At 42.0% G+C, this 20,190-nt stretch overlaps 2 protein-coding genes and 1 long non-coding RNA gene across 3 annotated transcripts; 2 read left to right on the top strand and 1 right to left on the bottom strand.

The window, feature by feature from the left end:
- The first annotated feature begins 404 nt into the window (after positions 1-404).
- Positions 405-8,845, top strand: fbxl15 (F-box and leucine-rich repeat protein 15). The gene is made up of 6 exons (XM_063221077.1): positions 405-486; positions 1,322-1,481; positions 3,574-3,845; positions 4,603-4,833; positions 5,698-5,958; positions 6,408-8,845. Exons 1-5 carry the CDS (start codon positions 416-418, stop codon positions 5,885-5,887), a joined length of 924 nt encoding a protein of 307 aa, XP_063077147.1. The 5' UTR covers positions 405-415; the 3' UTR covers positions 5,888-5,958; positions 6,408-8,845.
- A 1,265-nt stretch (positions 8,846-10,110) lies between these two features.
- LOC134467166 (uncharacterized) lies at positions 10,111-13,782 on the bottom strand. The gene is made up of 9 exons (XM_063221076.1): positions 13,615-13,782; positions 13,032-13,053; positions 12,854-12,927; positions 12,290-12,574; positions 11,949-11,984; positions 11,768-11,835; positions 11,316-11,413; positions 10,958-11,004; positions 10,111-10,860 (listed from the first exon to the last, which is right to left on the bottom strand). Exons 1-9 carry the CDS (start codon positions 13,654-13,656, stop codon positions 10,822-10,824), a joined length of 711 nt encoding a protein of 236 aa, XP_063077146.1. The 5' UTR covers positions 13,657-13,782; the 3' UTR covers positions 10,111-10,821.
- A 1,598-nt stretch (positions 13,783-15,380) lies between these two features.
- On the top strand, positions 15,381-18,613 carry LOC134467705 (uncharacterized). Its single transcript, XR_010038642.1, has 3 exons — positions 15,381-15,503; positions 16,153-16,268; positions 18,532-18,613. It is a non-coding gene; the product is annotated as an uncharacterized LOC134467705 (long non-coding RNA).
- The last annotated feature ends 1,577 nt before the right edge of the window (positions 18,614-20,190 follow it).

Below are 20,190 nucleotides of genomic sequence, written 5' to 3'. Positions count from 1 at the left end.
TGACCTTGCCTCCTCCACTTGCCTCCTCCACTTGCTTCTCGTCATGATGACATCACTGACAACAGCATTATATTTCAATATCTTGCAAAAGCTCAAAAAAAGTCTTTTTCTCATTTGCAATTGGGATGGTGAATGAAAAACAGTCCCTCAAAAGTTGTTGTGGCGAGGCTGACAGCTGGGAAACTTTATCGTTTTCTCCACGAAGGAGGGGCCAGGAGGCGGGACGAGGAGACAAGCACAAGTGGAGGAGGCAAGGACACATATTGGGATGCACCCCTAGTTGCCCATGATTACAGAATGTGAAGCAAGCCGCGACGGCAGGGGGCAGTAGCGACGCGGACCTAGGCTCTGCTAGTTCATGAAATGCAGAGAAGTAGTGCAAAAAAAGATCTTTTGACCAGGATGCTGTCTAGTTATGTCAAATATTAATAGCCAAATCACTCATACTCGCAAAACAATGGACCCAGAAGCGGCAAAAAACCCCAGGTGAGTTGTGCATCAATTTTACTTTCAAAATGTTACTTTGCTATCGGGAGATTACGGTTAATACTCGGCAAGTTGAGCGAGGAGCCCTGTCAGATGACTTGAAAACAAAATGCATTGACCACGTATGGGTAGCAGGGTTGGGCTATTATTTTCCTGTCGAAAGGGATTTCCACGGGACAGTCAATTAAATTATTTCCTCCAGCTGTTAACAGTAGATGGCTGGTTTAAAGTTTAATACCATCTCACCAAAATTAATCATTTTGTATGATTACAGAATCTTTTTTGGACTAGGGCATAGGCCTACGTTTGCTCCCATGTTTTTTGAGAGTTGTTTTCTTGTGCATAGGCCTATGTTGTTAACTTGGGTTAAATTCCATCTCAGGGGATCTGTCTCATTCAGAATACATGGTACTCCTTTGTTTATTTATTCACTGCAGTAGGCCTACAGCTGACCAAGACAGACAAATCCCCCAAAAATAATGTTATTACAATAACAAAGGGGTGGCTGTATCTCACATCTCGGCTCTCATGCAGTAAACTGAAGAGGGTTGGGATTGTAATTCAGCTCTCTCCTGGTTGCGTACACCAGTGGTTCCCAACCAGAGGTAAGCGCACCACCTGGTGTAGGCTAGACATTGCAAGGGGTAGGTAGAAAAATGTAATTATAACAAATGTATGGAATAAAGTTACACTGGGATAGATGAAAACATATTGAGCATGAGTTAGGGGCCCCTCATGGCATGAAAAAGGGAGCACATGAGGCCAGAGGTTGTGAAACACCTGTGTATTTCAGTGTTGCTGATGTTTTGTTTTCCTGTCGTCTTTTCCCCCACAGGTGTCAGCTCCTCGATTTGCCATGGGAGGACATCTTGGTGACACATGTGTTCTGTCACCTGCCTTTGCGACAGCTGCTCACGCTGCAGAGGGTCAGCAGGCAGTTCCGATCGCTAGTGCAGGTCTACCTGGCCAACTGCAGAACCTTTGACCTCAGCCAGGTACTATAAACCAGGGGTGCGTTTCTCGAAAGCGTAATTGTTAGCCAGTTAGCAACTTGGGTAGTTGTCAATGGGTAATTGCATTGCAACCAACGTTGGTTTCGAGAAATGCACCCCAGAGTTGTAACAATATAGAAGTAATGCTCCGCATGTAAGTTGTAAGATATTACTTGGTTGCAGTATGCAGGGGCGCTGACAGCTTTGGCCGGGCCCAGGACAAAGTTATCTGAAAGGGCCCCCCAGCCCAATAGATACAATGTACAATGATACAATTCTGGGCCTCCTCTCTCTCTGGGCCCTGGGACAACTGTCCCCTTTGTCCCCCCCTATCAGCACCCCTGGCAGTGTGTAATAACATACTACTAGTGTTGTAATTACGTTGTAATAGTGCCTTTTCTTCTACTTTAGTACAAGTAAACCAGAGCAATCATGGATGGCAACCTGGCCCCTTGGTCGACAGACTCAGATGATATATACACTCAAACAGGGTTTTTGCTATATCTGGTCGTGTTAAAACTCAGACACAGTCCAAGACAGGTGATTTTTCTGATGGTCTAGTAGTTCACAGTTTACTTGTCTTACAGCTGATCAGTTGATTCTGAGTTGGTTGAATCAACTTTGTGGCAGGGTTTTTTTTTTTTTTACTTTTCGTAAACACTGTTTAGGGTGACTCTTACAGTGTTGTCTTCCTCATTAGGCATAGTGGAATAACTGGTGTAACAGTCAGATACACAATTTTGACAAAATGCTGCAAAGCCTATGTGCTGTCAAAAGTGGTGGCACTAAACCTGTTTTGATTGTGTATTTGACTTCTCTGTGTGTCACCTATATGAATTTGGACATTGGACAAACAGGCAGCATTCAGGTTGCTAAAAAGCATCTGACAATGTGAAACAGGAGAATTGTGGGAGAGTTAAACAACTAATTATAGCAAAGCGGAGGAGCAGGGAGTCGAGATTCGAGAATACTTCTCGAGTTACAGTACTATGAAAGGTCTCCTCTACTCTCCAATCCCTGGTGGAAATCCAAATCTTAAATCCATATATCTGATTGTGGAATAACAATAACATGATCAAATGATTTATACAACAGTAACATTTTATTTCACAATGAAATTGTTGTAAAATAGTAACCAACACGAACAGGTGAACTGTATCATGTTTCATGCATGATCAAGAGTTGGATGCAAGATCTACATGACTACTCCAGCCTGTCAAATTAAAACTCAAACCTTACTGAGTCTTATCTACTCCATTTTGAAAATATGCCTTATGCCATGGGATCAAATAAAGTATTTCCACTGTACTCTAGGAATGAAACTTTATCTACAATTTCCCCAGCTTCTCCACCATTGCTGAATTTTATTTAGGGCTTTTTTGCCTTTATTTTTGACAGGACAGTGGAGGAGAGACGTGAGAGAAATGAGTGCGGAGAAAGAGACAGGGAAGATCATCGGCAAATGCCGGCAAGGGCCCAGTGTAGTAACCCGGTGCCCTACCGCAAAGCCACGACAGGGCCACCGTGGCTGACTTAAACTGAAATATCAATGTTTCTTCTTGTTTCGTGAAAATAGGTATTGTACTGCATTATTAGTGTAGTGTAGTATTACTGTAGTGTCATTTTAGGCAACGAATCCCTGCCAGTGTTGCCAGATTGGGCTGTTTCCCGCCCAATTGGGCTGCTTAGGATGGCCGTGTGCGGGTAAAAATGGCATTTAGCTGGAAAAACCTGCCCAATTTTTGCCATAGAAATCAATAGAATTGGGCGGGATTTTGTGCTTCTAGGCAGGTTTTGAGCATTTTTTGTGCTTTACCTGAAGTCGACGTCATACGTATGGGATGACACTTCTGATAACAATGTCATAATGCAGTCAGGGATATGTCATAAGCATTATGTCAATGTCATAAATGTTTTATATATGTTTTAAGTGACATTCGGTTATGGTGAAGACAGGCCAAGCAATGTCATTTTTCATCACCATAAAACGCTTATGACTCGTCCATGAATGTGTCATGACACTGTTTTGACAGTGTCATGTCATATCACCGTGTGATGCCATCATAGCCATTGGTCTCTACTGTACCTCCTACAGGTCGGCTCCAAGGTCCCCAAGGAGTCCTTCTGCTCCATCCTGAGCGACAACAAGGTTCTGCAAAACCTTTCCGTCCAGACCTGCTCCGACTGGATCACGGACCGGGAGCTGCTGCCAGTCATCGGCCAGAACCCTCACCTGCAGCGCGTGGACATGCGCAGCTGCTGTGGCCTGAGCCGACACTCCCTGGTGGCCGTCTCCCTCAGCTGCCTGAAGCTGCAGCACCTGGTGCTGGCACACTGCGAATGGGTGGACAGCCTCTCCCTACGCAGGTCAGCTCATATTTATTATCTTCAGATTAAATTAGCAGAAAACAAGACAAATAAATCAGTGAGTATGTGTGGCTGTGTCCCTCAACTGCAGCAGCTGGGGCTGGTGCGCAGTGAATGGGTGGACAGCCTGTCCTTACGCAGGTGAGGAGGACATGCCTATGGTGACAGAACAGAGACTAAAGTCCCACGAGCGATATCTACTTCACACGGCGCTCTGTGAATGGGTGGATAGGCTGACCCTCCGTGGGATGGCCTGAGCTGCAAGGGCCTGTGGGGGTGGAGTAGGTGCCTTTAATTGATAGGGCAGTATGAGATGGTAATAGTGAAGACTTAAATTTGTCATTTCACATGTAAGGATGAAGGTTTCAGGTATATTTATTATTTTAGAGTGAATGTGCTCGGTATAGGGATGTGGTGGTATGGAGGAAAAGGATGTGATATGTTCTGATGTGGACAGCGGTGACCTATTGGATAGGAAGTCAATCTTGGAATTTAGAAGGTTGCAGGTTCGAATCCCATGTCATCAATGGCTGAACTGCCATGAAGTAAGGCAACTAACCCCATATTTCTCTTGTAACCACTACCCTGTACCTAAGTACGGTAACTCTGCGTTACTTTGGATGAAAGCATCAGTTACGTGTAATGCAATGTAATGTCAACTTGGCATGGAGATGGTGGTGGTGTGGAGGAGGAAGATGTATCATAACCCAACCTACTCTCACCAGACCTAACCTCACATAATCCTAATGTAACCTAGCCTGGCGGACCACTGTGGAGACCTGCGCTCGGTGGACCTGACGGCGTGTCGGCAGCTGAAGGACGAGGCCATCGGGTACCTGGCGCGCAGGTGTCGCTCACTGCGGTCACTCTCGGTGGCCGTAAACGCCAACGTGACGGACGAGTCCGTGGAGGAGGTGGCCAAGAACTGCAGGGAGCTGGAGGAGCTGGACCTCACCGGGTGCCTGAGGGTCCGGAACGAGGCCATCAGGTGAGATATGAACCTACCTACCTATTAAGTCAGGTGTGGCAATGGCCGAGAACTCACCAGGAACTTTACCAGGTGCGTACATGCTCAGAGCAAGGTCATCCGGTGAGATAGTGACATGATGGGTATGGAATCTTTAAGTCTTTAAGTAGTATACACATACAGATGTGTAAGAACTGCAGGGACCTGGAGGAGGTCAACTTTACCGGGTGCTTGAGGGTCTGGAATGAGGCCCTCAGGTGAGATATGGACCTACTACCTAGTACCTGCCTGTAAAGTCAGGGGTGGCAGTGGGCAAGAACTGCAGAGCAGGGCTTGACATTGGTACTAGCCAATTTGGCAGGTAGCTTATTCTATGGTATGATGACATGTCAGAATAGCCTATACAGTATATCACGAAAGTGAATACACCCCTCACAGTTTTTGCAGATTTTTGAGTATATCTTTTCATAGGAAAGCATTACAGAAATTTCACTTTGACACAATGATTAGTGACCTTTTAACAACATATTTAACCGCTTAAATTTCTTGTTCACTCAGAAAAAAACAAAATACAGTCATTAATGTTTGAACATGTACTCACAAAAGTCACTAATCACTATTCATTGTGTCCAAGTGAAAATTTCTGTAATGCTTTCCTATGAAAAGATATACTCACAAATCTGCAAAAACTGGAAGGGGTGCACTCACTTTCGTGATATACTGTATCCTGCTCTTTGCCCCTTGTGTATCAATTCTATGTATTTAAGTTAAAAAAGCTCAGTTGCTCAGTGTCTATTTGTTTGATTTACAGTAGTTACTGCACTTTGCCTTTTGTACGGCATTACACAATAGCATTTTACCAATCAAATGTTGTCTGTGTTGCAGGACTGTTGCTGAGTACTGCCCCAAGCTGCGCTCGCTGAAGGTGAACCACTGCCACAACGTGACAGAGTCCAGCCTGGGCCTGCTGCGGAAGCGCGACGTGGAGATCGACGTGGAGCCGCCCCTGCAGAGGGCGCTGGTGCTCCTGCAGGACGTGGTGGGCTTCGCACCCTTCATCAACCTGCAGATATAGCAGAGGGAGGCCGGGGACCGGCAATGGTTGGCGCGATAGTTGGCGGTGGTTGCACGTGTGGACTGTGACAGGTGGGTTTCCTGGGCTGGTGGCATGACAAAACGCATTCAATTTTATCCAATTGCTACACTTGTCCACGTCATTGAAAAATGATTACTGGTGCGAGGGGTGAACTTTATTGATGTTCGAAGCCTACTTGCCATCCCAGGACACCAGAAAGCTGTCCAGTTGCTGGACTGCAACTTGGTGTCCTGGCACAGAGTGCTGGTATTCAGGGACAACTACAGCGAGATGTCCCGGAAAAACAATTTGGTGTAACACGACAGTATACTGTGGAAGAGGGTGTCGAGAGTGTCTCGAGACAGTTTACAGGACACTAGCAACAGTTGAAGTCTAGTTACATACAACTTAAGTCACTGTGAACTTGATTGAATGAGAATAGTCACAGACGTTTGGCAGTTTAGTAAGGTGTTGCCCGTTTTGTTTACCTGCATTACCAATATGATTTCACATCGTCTAGGTTTCACCCACACTGCTGTTACAGATGAGGAGTCCCCCGCCTTGCCCCGTGTTGCTATGAGCAACGCAGCAACACAGAAACAGCAGGTGCCACTAAGGAAACTCAACGTGGGAATGATCAAGATGCAATGAACTCACTTATTTATTGCTCAATGCAAACCCATCAAGCGCACACAAACTTTCTTTGTGGACACCTTTTGCACTTCAAGTAACACTATGTTTGAGCTGGCCTTTTTCTTTTCACTTGCAGAGGAGGACAAACTGGATTTAAAAAAAAAAACGTTATTCAGGATTCAAAATGTCATATTCCCTTTGCCTGTGCTCTTAACACAGGTTCACTAATTTGCTGTTCTACCTTGGGATCCCAAAATGATAAAAGGGCAAAGTGCAGCAGCACTCAATTGTGCTGTAGTTTTTGCAGTATTGCAGTGTTTTTGTGTCCAAAACACTCTATAGTGCATTAAAATGCAGTATCCCCAAGTTGTAGTCTGGAGCATCTAAATTACTGCAGTCACTGCACGTTAACTGCAGTACTAGTGCAGAGTTGTGCAGCAATACTGCAGTTTTTACGGTCTGGAATCAATTTGTGGAATTAAAATTTCTGAACCTAGCATGTCCGCCTCTGCCCCCATTGTGCTCACACACGATCAGAAGGCCTGGTGCTGTTTACATGGAATTATAGCATATAGTAGATTACAGTACATGTTTTAGGAGCAGTGTCATCCACTTTACTCTGGTCGTTTTTAACACAGAGTAATGAAGCATTCTTCATTGTAGGTAAGGCTGATGAATGATGTGCAGTACTACTCATTACTACTGCATTTGCACTTGAAAGCGCATCAGTTTTGCACTCTTCTTTACACCTACACAGAGTTTTAGAAGTCTCCATCTAAAACTCAAGTTGTGAAAATATCCCTTTTAGGTGTCTAAAACACACTTGTCACAATTTGTGTCTGTATGAGACAACAGGTCTCCTCCTTGGTCCAAAAGCGGCCTTTTGTGTTCACCATTGTATGATGTTAAAAATATTAAATCTAGCGTAGGCCTACCATCCTTTATCGGTTGGTAAAAACAGCGCGAGGGACAGAATACTCCAGTTTAAAATCAGACTATTCTGTTATATGAAAAATCCAATCGGACCCAAATCAGTTAATCCACATCCTCTAATCGGATTTCTTAAAATCTGATTCCAATTCAATTATTCGAGTTACATGACGTTTGTTTAATCGGAGTATTAATGTTCATGTATCTGCGCCCATTGACGATTGAAATATCTGTGTTTAGAAATATCCACGTACTGTATGTGTAAACAGCTGCTGATAAAGAGGCAAACCTTTGCACTTTTGCATCAATACTGTCATATCTGTCTTTATATTACAGATAATTAGGTGTGGATACCAATGTTGATCTTACCTCAGTTTCCCCCCGATCAAATGTTAAAAGATTCTACTTAACTGTGTAGAGCATCTTAAAATGCCAAATTACTTCCACTGTCTGAACCTCATGCTCTTTTATCACTTGTATATGAAGATCAGTACCAACATCACAGAGAGTTTCTTGCTTTTTGCCTTCCCTTGCATTTCATGTTTTTTTTCTGCTGTGAAGTAGCTGAGCTGGTATGTAACGTATAACCCGCTATCTATTTATCTATCTAGCAAATGACAAGTTTACTTTTAAGTAGATCATCATCTACTTATGTTTGTGTAAGCTGTTAGGATAGATGTGGTTTAAAGGAACACTATGCAACTTTTTGAGCTAATTACCCATCTTCATAAGTTTAATGCTGAGTCACTACCCGATAAATGCGGACTCCCTTGACCATCCCCATGGTCCTCAGACAGTGAGCCCATGGTCTTGGGGCAGCCGTGGCCTAGTGGGTAAGGAGATTGGCTTTAGATCAGAGGGTTGCAGGTTTGAATCCCACCCTTCCACTTGGTATCTGACTTCATTGTTGAGGTGCCATTGAGCAAGGCACCTAACCCCACACTGCTCCAGGGACTGAAACCAATACTTTAAATAGCCACAAGTCACTTTGGATAAAAGTTTCAGTTAAGCAATGCAATGTAACACCACGCTTGGAAATTTTGGATGTTCCTTACTTTACCATCAGTCTCACAAAGTCTCAAAAGTTGCAAGAAGCTATACTAAGTTAAATTCAGCAGAAATTCTGGCCTTAACTTACTGGCCATGCCCACCTATAGGCCGAGGGTAAGGGAATACAATCGACTTTAAAACATCATAGCAGGATTCTGTTGAGAAAACAAAACACACTCAAAGTTGCATAGATAGTATGTCTTTTTAATCTGTTTTTATTTAGGACAAAGTGCAAAATGTAACCACTTTCACAAATCCTATGAAGTAGCCGCACCATCTCGCCAATGTACACACAGTTGAATATGCACACAAAATTCATTCTTTCCATGCATTACAGTCATATAATACAGTCATACAGTTCAATTTGATGGACTTTCATTTCATTTCATGGAATGGGATGGAAGTACAGTTGCAACTTTCAATCCTGTTTGTAGTAGGTAGGTCTGAACTGGTGACATTCCACAGTCAATTTCTTGCCTTCTCTTCACTTTTCACATTTTTAATGCAATTCTCTTGCTACTTTTCTGTCTTATGTAAGACTGTGTATATATACGCTGCATTGTAAAGTAATTTACTTCTGGCTTTATAAAGACACCAGATTGTTTGATTGACGTGTTTGTCATAAACTTACCAAATGTAAACAACAGTCTATTGTGTCATTTTATTGTCCCCTTTAGAAGTTATGTCGTCACTGACTGCGCGTGCATTGTTGGCTCAAACACACACACACACACACACACACACACACACACACACACACACACACACACACACACACACACACACACAGACAGTGCAGACCCTAAAAAGAGAAGACCTGCCGTCCTAAAGCGTGTACGATTGTAAAAAAAAAAAAAAGAGAGAGATCCTAAAGTACACTTGTTACCCTATTCCGGGAGGGAATAGGCTGTTCAAGAAGCATAGGAGATGTTTGTATTCAAGAAATTAAACATACCGACTGGACTGAGGACAGCATCAGGAATGCCAATGTCTGTGGCGCCCACTTCATATCTGAAGTCATCGTGACCACCAGCCATTTTCTTATTTCGGGAAAAAAAAAAAAACACCTGGCTATTTTTTTACAAATGTGCAGTACATGGCCAATTCTGCTCCAACAATGCGCACGCAGCCAGCTTACATCACATCTGTCTACAAATAGTAAAGGGGTCTATATATTTTTGTGACATCATGTTAGGCCCAAAGTATATCCCACTGTTCTGGATGTGGATGATCTGAAAATATGATTTATAAAAGAATAGGATTTGCTTGCTGTTTTGCAAAGGGAAACCTCTGGTGTGTGAATGTGTTTTCTTTGAGACTGAACCGAAATGAACTTGACTGGTGAAGTGACTTGCAGCAAGAGAGTGATAGAGTTGACATTAGTTGGCACATTGGCAGTAGCAGTGCAAAATGCGTCAGTTTTCCGTTAACAGTACAAATGAAATAGTTTCAAACTGACTAGAGCTCAAGTGGCTAGAAGTAGAGATGACCGTGAGAGTCAAAGTACAAATATGTCAGTACCCAGTACAATCTTGAGTTGGGACAAATCAGAAGATTCAGAAGTACATTTAGAATTCATCAAGTATTTTAATAATAATAATGGGGTGGTGGTGTGTGTGCTGCTGCCGCTGCTGGTGGTGGTGGTGGTAATGAGGATCATGAGGGTCAAGGGTCAAGGCAGGGGCATCAATGTGGTCAGTAGCCAGAGCATGACATGGGAGTGGATCCCATCCCATCCCGGTCCCAGAAAAGAAAAATCCCATCCCCATTCCCGTCTTGTCCGGGCTTGAGTAAACGAAACGAATCCCATCCTGTCCACTCCTGTAAGAATGTTTCCCACGTCCACTCAAAATCAATCCCACTCCCTCCTACTCCTGTTTCTCTTGTTTCGTCAAAAAAGGGGGCAATTTAAAAAAAAAGAAAAGTTAATTATGAACCTTGCGTCTCCAGGGTGAAACTGTGTAACAATGGACAGGTGTAGGCTCCCATGTATGCTCGCTCCTGTCCACTCCCATTAATCTTTATGCCCACTCCTGCCCGCTCCCGTTCATCTTTATGCCCACTCTTGTTCATCTTTATGCCCACTCCCGTTCATCTTTATGCCCGCTCCTGCCCTCTCCCATTCATCTTTATGCCCGCTCCTGCCCTCTCCCGTTCATCTTCATGCCGGCTCCTGCCCGCTCCCGTTCATCTTTAAAATTTTGACTCCCATCCCGCAGGAACCTTGCTTGTGGGACCCACGGGAATTCTCGAAAAATGTAATGCTCTACTTTGGGGGCAGCGATGTTGTTGGCAGGACATGGGGAAGGCAGCTGGGGGGATCAGTGCAGGGAGGAGGTGGTCTGCTTCTCCTCAGCAATCTGTGGACAAGCAGCTGGTTAGAATCATACAAACTTACAATACCTGATCTCCCATCAATGCATTTAGGTGAAAAAGGAAAACTCCTGTTTGACTTACCACATAAAGGCGAGTTCCGGCCCACATCTTCCTCCAGCTGTCTCTCACTATATATAGTAAACAAGCACCACAATGTTAATGAATGTAGAACTTGGGCTTATAAATAACTTAAAATGGACTGACTGCACTTAACTCTTAAGGATATGCTTGCAATATATGAACTTATTTCTTCAGAAAAATAATCATCCCAAAAGAGCACCCTCTGAACAACTAATATGTCACATGCCAAATGTCCGTCAAAAAAAAACAAAAAAAACATCACAGACATACAGTGTCTGACCTCTCAGCATTTGGCAAATTGCGAGAAAAAGAAAGAGTTAGTGCAGGGCAGATGCAGGAATGGAAGTTAGCAACTCACCTCGCTTGTGGGGCGGCTTGTGGCCAGGGGGGTAAGAAGGCAGGGGGATAAAGGGTGTTCCTCTGAGTTCAGCCACCTTGTCCATGTACTCTATGAGTCTGCATGGGGAAAACAGTCATCTTAGTTTGGATGCAGCACATTGCTACATTTTATGTTGCAGCATTATCACAAACTCAAACAGCTATGCTTTCTTTTGAGGCCCAAATTTGTAAACACGTAGCATGCAAAATGATGTGAAATTTAAAAAGGAGTAGGTAGGCCTACATGTTGGGTATGCACAGTGTGTTTTCTAAATATTTGAGATTGACTTAAAAGAATGAGGTCATTATATACATATTGTCCAGTGTAGACACAGATGTGACTGAAGTGAGACGGAGCCCTTTCAGGAAAGTGTCTGCCAAATTCATCAAACTGTAACAGTGTAACAATGAGAAGAGAAAGACATGCTGCACCTGTGATGGAGGGAGAAGATCTCTCCTCGTTTCTCACTCAGCTCTCTCTGCAAGCTCGAGGTCTTGAGCTGTGTCAATAGAAAAGAGGCCACATGAAATTGGGACAAAAATGCATATTGAGAGTAGTATGAGTATGAGTGCAGTGTGTTTAGATGTACAATGGGATCAAAAATAGGCTTACAAGTCTCCTGTGAGCACTCTTTTCCAGGGAGGAAATCTGTAAAGACACAAGCAGCAGACATGTTTGTTATTTATAACATTATAATATCATTTTAGCAAATGAAATATAACAAACGCACACCACACATACTGTATGCACGCACGCACACATATGCACACGTCCGCAGATTAGTCTGGAAGCGATTGTATCAGCCTAATTTCACAACATCTCAGCTAGACCTATAGTGCAGGAATCCTGTGTGTTTCTACTTGTTTTTAACCGTCTTGCGTTCAGTGTTGTCCTCAACTGACATGACCTGTGTAAGTCTATAACACAACCCTATAGTTGCTAGTTGGACTTACTGTGGTCCTGTAGGACATTTCCCTGTTCTCCAGCTCAGAGATCGTGTGATGAAGAGTTCTGATTTCACCCTGTGCTCTTCTAGTTCTGGACTCAGTTGCTTGGTGTTGTTGTGCCAGTTGCCTGGTGAGACGTTTGATTATCTCATCCTTGTCATCATTTTGGGTTTGCAGTGTGGAGATTGTGCATCTCAGGTGTTGCTTCTCCTTCACTATTCGATTGATGGTCTCCTCTTTCTCATTATTTTTTGTTTGCAGTCTGCTCAGTTCTTCCTGCAGCTTCTTGGTCTGCATATAGTATCATTGGCAATCATTGGCATGGATTATCACAAACATTTGGTAACCACACTGAGTGACTATCAGAATGACATGCTCAAAGAAGTTTATGCTCAGTTCTTGAGTATTCATGCCAGATTGACCTCATTCATTCATTCATTCATCACCCTCAGTGTTTCTGACACCAATTTGGGTAGGTGGGTATTGTGGGTAGGTCTACAGTATATGGGAAACAACACAGTGTACATTCTCTCTAGAAATCCTGATCCTACATCATTTTGGAAAGCCTACCAGCAAGTCCAGCGCAGCAATCTTGGCCTCCTGCTGTAAGAGGAGCTGGAGCATGTCGTCATACTTGGAAGAGTCTAATGAGGATACCAAGAAGATTTGAGGATGGAGATATAGCCTACTCAAAGCAACATTCAAAATAACAACTTAACTATGACACTGTAATAGACGAAAAACGTACCTTGACACTTCTGTTGTGGACCCTACAAAACATTACAAGGCTTGTGTTAATTTGATGAGTAGCCTATAGGCCTATGTAGGCCTACAGCATACAGAGCAAAGTCATGGATCTTAAATAAAACAATAGACTGAAACTGTTTTGCTACTCCAATCTTTATCAATCTTTTTTAACACTAATTAATACCATTGGAAAAGCTGCTGAAAAGAACCACTGCATAGCCTAGTCATTGGTAGGGGCCTAAGGACACCAGAAAGATTGGAACACAGGCCTACAGTTGGCTACTGTAGTGTTATAGCCTATTCGAATTAACATGTGGAAGGTATTTTGTTTATATGTCAAACAACAACAAAAGTTCCAATAGGCTATGTACAATTTGTTGTTGATTGTGGAAAAGAGAAAATAATGAAGGAAACAAAAATCTTCTAGGGCGACACATAATCAAATTGGTCTAGGCCTATAGTTATGCCTGACTATCTTCTATGGGCTACTGCTATGACAGGAAATACTACTTCATAACATATCTTAATTAGCTAGGGAAAAAAACAATTCAATATGATCAATGAATGATCGTTGTTTGACTTACGTCGCCCGAAGAGGTCATGCAACATGACAGATTTTTTCCCATTTCATCTGGATGAAGTTCTCGGTAAAGTCCAGCAGGTGTCGCAAAAGCTTCACTGTCCGAATCAAGATTCGCCTTTAAAAGTAGTATTTCTCCGCAGTTATCAGCAAAATCGCTCGTCTCAATGTGTATCAGTTTCGAAATGAATGCAAAATGTAACATAGAACGTTCAAGTTCAAACTAGAACACTGAGACTTGAACTAGAATGTTGGGCGAGTGCCCAATGATGTCATAATGAATTGCTTATTTTAAAATGTATGGTTCAGGCTGAAGTGAAATAGGCCTACCAAACATTCTTTTACCCGGTCTAACCCAATAGACCGTCCCTGTTTATTAGGCTACACGGCTCATTTAATGTAGAACCAACTACCACTACACCACCACAACAACCACTACCAGTGCAAATGGTACAAATTCAAATGGATTCAAATGTTTTTTTTTCTCTCCATTTCATTAATCTAGGCTATTTTCATTTAATAGCCTACAGTGTTGTTCCCTTTGGGTTATTGACACAACACATAAAAAACAACAACATTTAATTGTGTTTATTCAGTTTTTAAACAGTGTATAAACAGTTATGCAATACATTTGTGAACCCATTTTCATTTTTTGTCTCTTATGTGTATCTCACAGACCGTTCCCGCCCATGAATAAATGAAGTAGGCCTACATCAAATAATAATCATTAAAAAAAATACACATGGAAGTAGGTCTATATAGTATAGGCCTATATGAATAAATAAAACGAGCAATAATTGCAGCAAGGATAACAACAACAACAACAACAACAACAACAACAACAACAATAATATATTTGAAAGAAAACATTCATACAAAGACTGTCAAAGAAACATGTTTAATATTCTTATAGGGCTTTTCCGAGTGCCAGTGTTTCCCAATCTTTTTTTTGTCTTGGGTAGTAGCCTACCCCCGTTTTGTCATACCATGAGTAGGCTAAACCCTCACACTCATGCTCTAAATCCCCATGTGACTTGTGCACACATATATAGCCTACATAGGCTAGCATCCTCACCAGCTGAATACCAGCATGTGCACTTGCGACCACCACATGTCCACTTGCAATCCTGTGGTAGTATATACAGTATATTCTTTTTCAATTGTCCATTATAGCATCCATGTTGTTGGATTTCATATTAATCAGATTTGCTTTCTTATGAAAGATGGGCAAAGTCACACAACCTACAGCTGATCTCAATTAGCTGTACACCTCTGCAGACAGGTGGATGAGCTGATAATTAATTACCTGTATTTAGGTGTATGCCTATGGTAGAATGAACAAATGGCAGAAGGAGTTTTTCATACATGACACTCTTTGATAGTCCCTGACTTCTAATTGCGCTATAGACAGTACAGAGTTAAACTTCAGTGGAATTTGATTTCACTGTATTGTTTGTCGTCGTGGTAATTGCAGCAGGAGGGAAAAAAGAACGAAAAAACAAAATGCAGAGTGAGGTTAGTGTGCTTCTGTTGTAATTGGCTTATTGTACCACAAGGTGGCATTACAATTCCACGAATTACAAGTCAATCGAATTCACCAATCGAATTGCATGGCCGGTGGAAAGGAGTGTGGCACGCGCTCTGTAAGTATGTTTTTACCCCTTTTCCACATCAATAAACCTGTAGTTTATCAGGTACAACCAAAAAAATCCCAAAACTCAGAGGTTATATTATTTGGTCACGTCAGGGGTCTGTATTTTTCAGGTTAGGTGTGCTGCACGTGGGGATTTTGATGAGCACATTTGGGCAAACCTGGCGCGCGCACGCATGAAATGTGACTTTGAATGTTGAAGGTGAACGCCTTGCCCGGATGGATGACAGGCCTGTAAAATGGTAACTACAAACAATAATGTTCAGTAGGTCTAGTTAAGTATGGAGAGCATGTTGCATAATGTTGGACGTGTATTTATGTCGTACAATCAAATATTTCCCAGTTTCCCGCCTATTCACCATCTCTGGTAGGCCTTGTGCTAAATGAAAACTAACGAGTAACCAACAGGGAGCTATGCTTTTAGCTACTTTCAATGTAAGTAGGCCTACGTTCTTTACAATTTGCATGTCATGCAACCGGCTGCATGAAATCAAGAAAATATATATAAAAAATGCAACCATGTCTGGTAGAAAGGCTAAATAAAGGGTGTAGTATTTGGCCAATAGGCATACCAACCCTCCATCCAGCGTCAGTAGGTGTAGGCCCAAGACAAACGGGAGAGACATATTTTTAAACGTCCTGCAAATTTTTCAGTAGAAGAAAAAAAAGGAAACGTCTCACCGACATTATAGTGTTTAGATATTTTACAAGGGGCTAGAAGTTGAAGTACAGTGATTTCAACCCGGAGACTCCATGGATAAATGGCAACACACACACACACACACACACACACACACACACACACACACACACACACACACACACACACACACACACACACACACACACACACACACACACACACACACACACACACACTTTTTCTGTCAGTCCTCTCTACAGATCCACTCAAGGCCTGCCAAGATGGATTTGTGAGTGCGGGTGGATTGCCAGTCTCCAGAGATGTTCCCTGCAGCAGTTTCTGCCAGGCCATCACACTACACAGGGTAAACGGAGAAATATTGTTTCTAAAGTTTAATGTAGTACGTTTTATTTTAGAAATAGAGTATTGTGACCATGGACCAAAACCTGACTGACTTCTGCAGGTTACACACCGTTCCTCTGAGACTGGAAGTTTAAAGTGTGTACTGTGTGTACAGTTGTGCAGTCACACTTGTGGTCTGTGTGATCCTCTTCACAATCTTAGGGAGGACTTCAATTTGTGGGTGGTAGAACTGTTTTTTTCCCGAGTGTGTCCTCTGTTTTTCACACTTCTGCCTATGCAGTGCACTCTGTATGGCAAGTATAAACAACATAGGCTATGTAATTGCTGAATGTTAGTGCTGAGAGACTGCACCAGTTTGTGCATTTTCATAGTCCTGTTACTTCAAGGTTTTTTTTTTATTTTCTGGGTGGGATGTTTGACTGTCTGAAAAAGTTTTTGAACCACTGCTAGTGACACATAGACAGGGGTGAATGAATGGATGGACCTACTGGGCTAAGGCCCATGGGCTCCTAAAGGGCCAGGACAAAGTGCTCCTCCTTACCCACTCTGAGCTCATAACTCCTTTCCCCCGAATGAAGCTGGTCACCAAGTGTACGTATGCTCCATATGCAACCCCAATACCCATTCCCCATCACCCACCAACCTCCAACCCCCAATATAGAGACCGATACCTTCTTTCGTCCAGGAGCATTCCCTGATCCGTCCCTGAATATATAAAGGCAGAATGTAGAGAGAACTAGAAGCTTTGGCCGGAGCGATTTTGCACCTCTACTGTCTTTTGGCAGAGAACAGAGTTCGTTGTCCCAGGTCCCAGTTTATTGTCCCAATTTGCCCCAGGTTTAATTTGGCCAGTTAGGCCCACACCCCAGGAATATCCATCTCTACATTTGTCACCACCAATGAGCTATGCAGCAATTGGCATCACCACATACAGTACGTAGGCAGGCAGTATATAGGTGAATGGTTTAGCGAATCTCGTGGTGATTACCGTGCCATTGGCTGAGGGAAGGCAGCAGAAATGCACTGCTATTTGACAGCTCAAAGATTATTTTGAGGTGTGAAGATGAAATCAAATGTTAGTGAGCTACAAAGTTCGGTTTTCTCTCTAAATACATTTGAGATTTTATTGTCATGGTTTGTTTTATGGTAAATTCAGGTAAATTGGGCCAATTTACCTGAATTCACCCCTATTTTACGATTTTATCAATACAAGTAGAATGTCAATTTTATGAAATTCACACATACAGTATTACATACCGTAACCTTATAGTGTAACAAGGACAGTACATTCTCTCTCCCTCTCTCTCTCCCCCTCTCTCTCTCTCTCTCTCACACACACACACACACACACACACACACACACACACACACACACACACACACACACACACACACACACACACACACACACACACACACACACACACACACACACACACACTTATCAGTATGAGGCAAAAAAAAGGACAGGCTGTCAATGGTATACTTACTATGATGTATGAATCCTTGATTACTACTCTTGTTTTGACGTGACTGGTAATTTAATACCGGTAATCCTTCCCCAACACTGAACAGCTGTTATTTTGATGTAATTAAAGTTTTACGTCTCCCTGTGTACTGAAACTGACACGACAGTGTGTTCTGGAGTTAAGTAAACATGTTGAAAAATAGTTATCTAACTTGGTACCGTTGGTCATTATAAGAGTTAATTACGTGAATGTTGCTATAAGCTTTAAGCCTGGTTGCTATAAGCCTTACGTTACACAAGACAAATAGCCTACAATAAAGCAAGGCAGGAAGGTCTCCAAGAGCATATTAACAGCTCTGTTTTCTGTGAAATTGACAGTAAATAGCTAAATAGACAGCTGGTCTCTGAGAAGAGTGGTCTGTGGTGATAGGAACCCCAAATATCGCTAAAGGGGTTAATCTGTCTGGGTTCTGTTTAAATGTGAGCAGTACTAGAAAGGCACAGAAATAAATTGGCACACCGAATGACACAGGAATTAATGGTAATATAATATATCATTTATTTTTGTATCTTTGCATATTAATTCTTTAGATTTATTTGGTTATAGTTTTATATATTTAATCACATTTTCATTCTGTTTATATCGGTCTGATGATATCCATACACATACTGCAGTATGTGTGTCTTGTTGAAACAACATGATGTACCATGGGCAAAACACAAGCTCACAGTTTCATATACTGTATTCAAATGACACTTCACTTCATTTATTTATTTATTTTTTTTTTACATGTAGCAGATCCATAACATAACATCACATGGACATTAACCAGAGAGGGAATGGACAACAGTCTGTGAAGGAAGAGTAACGGCCTGATAGACACGTAAGTACACAAGCAGCATCCACAGGTTTTCAGCAGCGGCATTTTTACATAGCGGAGTACATAGTAGATACATTTCTACAAAAGCTACATACCCTAGTCAGATCTCACGCACATCCAATTTCTTTTAGCCGGGACCATGGTCAAAAGGTGAAGTTCATGTAAGGCGGAGGACCTGCTCACCTGTGAGCTCCCTATTAATCTTTTGTTATTTCCTGAAATGGTGTGCGGGTCTTCCTTGCCTTACATTATCCAAAGATACATACAACTGCCCAATGATAAAGATTGCATACTTGTATAGCCTCAGACACAAAATCATACATCAGAAACAAAAGACAATTTTCTATAACAAAACCACAAAATGCATTTATATGCATTATATTAATACATTTACACAGACAAATACTTAAAAATAACAAAATAGCTAAAAAATAACTAAATAATGAAATGCCGAGTAAGTAAGTACAAAATCCGAAGATGGCTTTCAGACGTGTGCTTGAGCAAGGAGTATTTGTACCTTAGCTATAGCTGTATGCTGTATTTGCATTTTACTTTGCTATACTTCCCTACCCAGTGTCCTTAATTTTGACATATGTACATCTGAGGACTTTGAGTTCACGTTACTTTTTTAATTGTTTATGTTACCGGTAAAATACCCATCTCTCTGCAACAAAGTTTGTCAGGATACAGTTTCAGGATACAGTAGAGCAAACGCCCTGCAAAACAAATACTCAAAACAAGCTTGTTTACAATTGCTCAGTATTTTGTCAATATGAGGGGTAGTAGAATTGATAAAGGACAAATTATATTATATTTTAATTACTGGAAGCAATTTTTCCCATGCAGGTAAGTGAAAGTTTAATTGTATACATATAAGCTCAAATGGGTTATCCTAACACCGCAGGCTTAACAAGAGCAACTGTGTTAAATAAGCCTAGGAATGCCTTGATCCAGAGTTTAAGATACACTATTGCCTAAGAGTGTTGACGTTTGTTATTGTCGCATTGCGCCACACAGTCCTTCTCTTGAAGAGGGACGTAGTGCCAGTATACGGGTAGGCCTACACATGCCTTCTTGCTTTCCATCTGGTGTTCTGGTATTATGGAGTTAGTGGTATATTTACTGAAGTACGAAAGGGCCTTTTGACACCATAAGATATATTATTGTCTAAGAATGTTGATGTCGAATCAAAGATGTTGGTTACTGCCGCATTGCTTAGCACAGCCCTTTTTGAAGAAGAAGAACATACTGTGGTGCCGGTACGTAATGCTGTAAAGTGCAGTCCACTTTGCTCGCATTCCATCGGGCGTTAGATTTAGAGTTAGTGGTATATTTACTAATGTAAGGAAGGGCTTTTAACACTATCATGGTGTTAACAGCTTATTTTCTGTCTGCGACTCACAAATGGATGAGCACACATTGAATGTCTCTTCAAAAATGTCATTTAAAAAATTTTTTTGCAACCATACAATTTCTCCTCATGAATGTAATCATTACGTGGTTCAGAGGTAAGTCAATGGCTGTCATTCCGATGACTTACACAGTAAGGAGCATTTTGATTGCCTCAAACAATT

The sequence above is a fragment of the Engraulis encrasicolus genome, chromosome 17 (assembly GCF_034702125.1).
Source record: "Engraulis encrasicolus isolate BLACKSEA-1 chromosome 17, IST_EnEncr_1.0, whole genome shotgun sequence".
Classification (NCBI taxonomy): Eukaryota; Metazoa; Chordata; class Actinopteri; order Clupeiformes; family Engraulidae; genus Engraulis; species Engraulis encrasicolus.
Note: the sequence above shows the minus strand (reverse complement) of the source record. Positions and strands in the feature narration are given on the sequence as shown.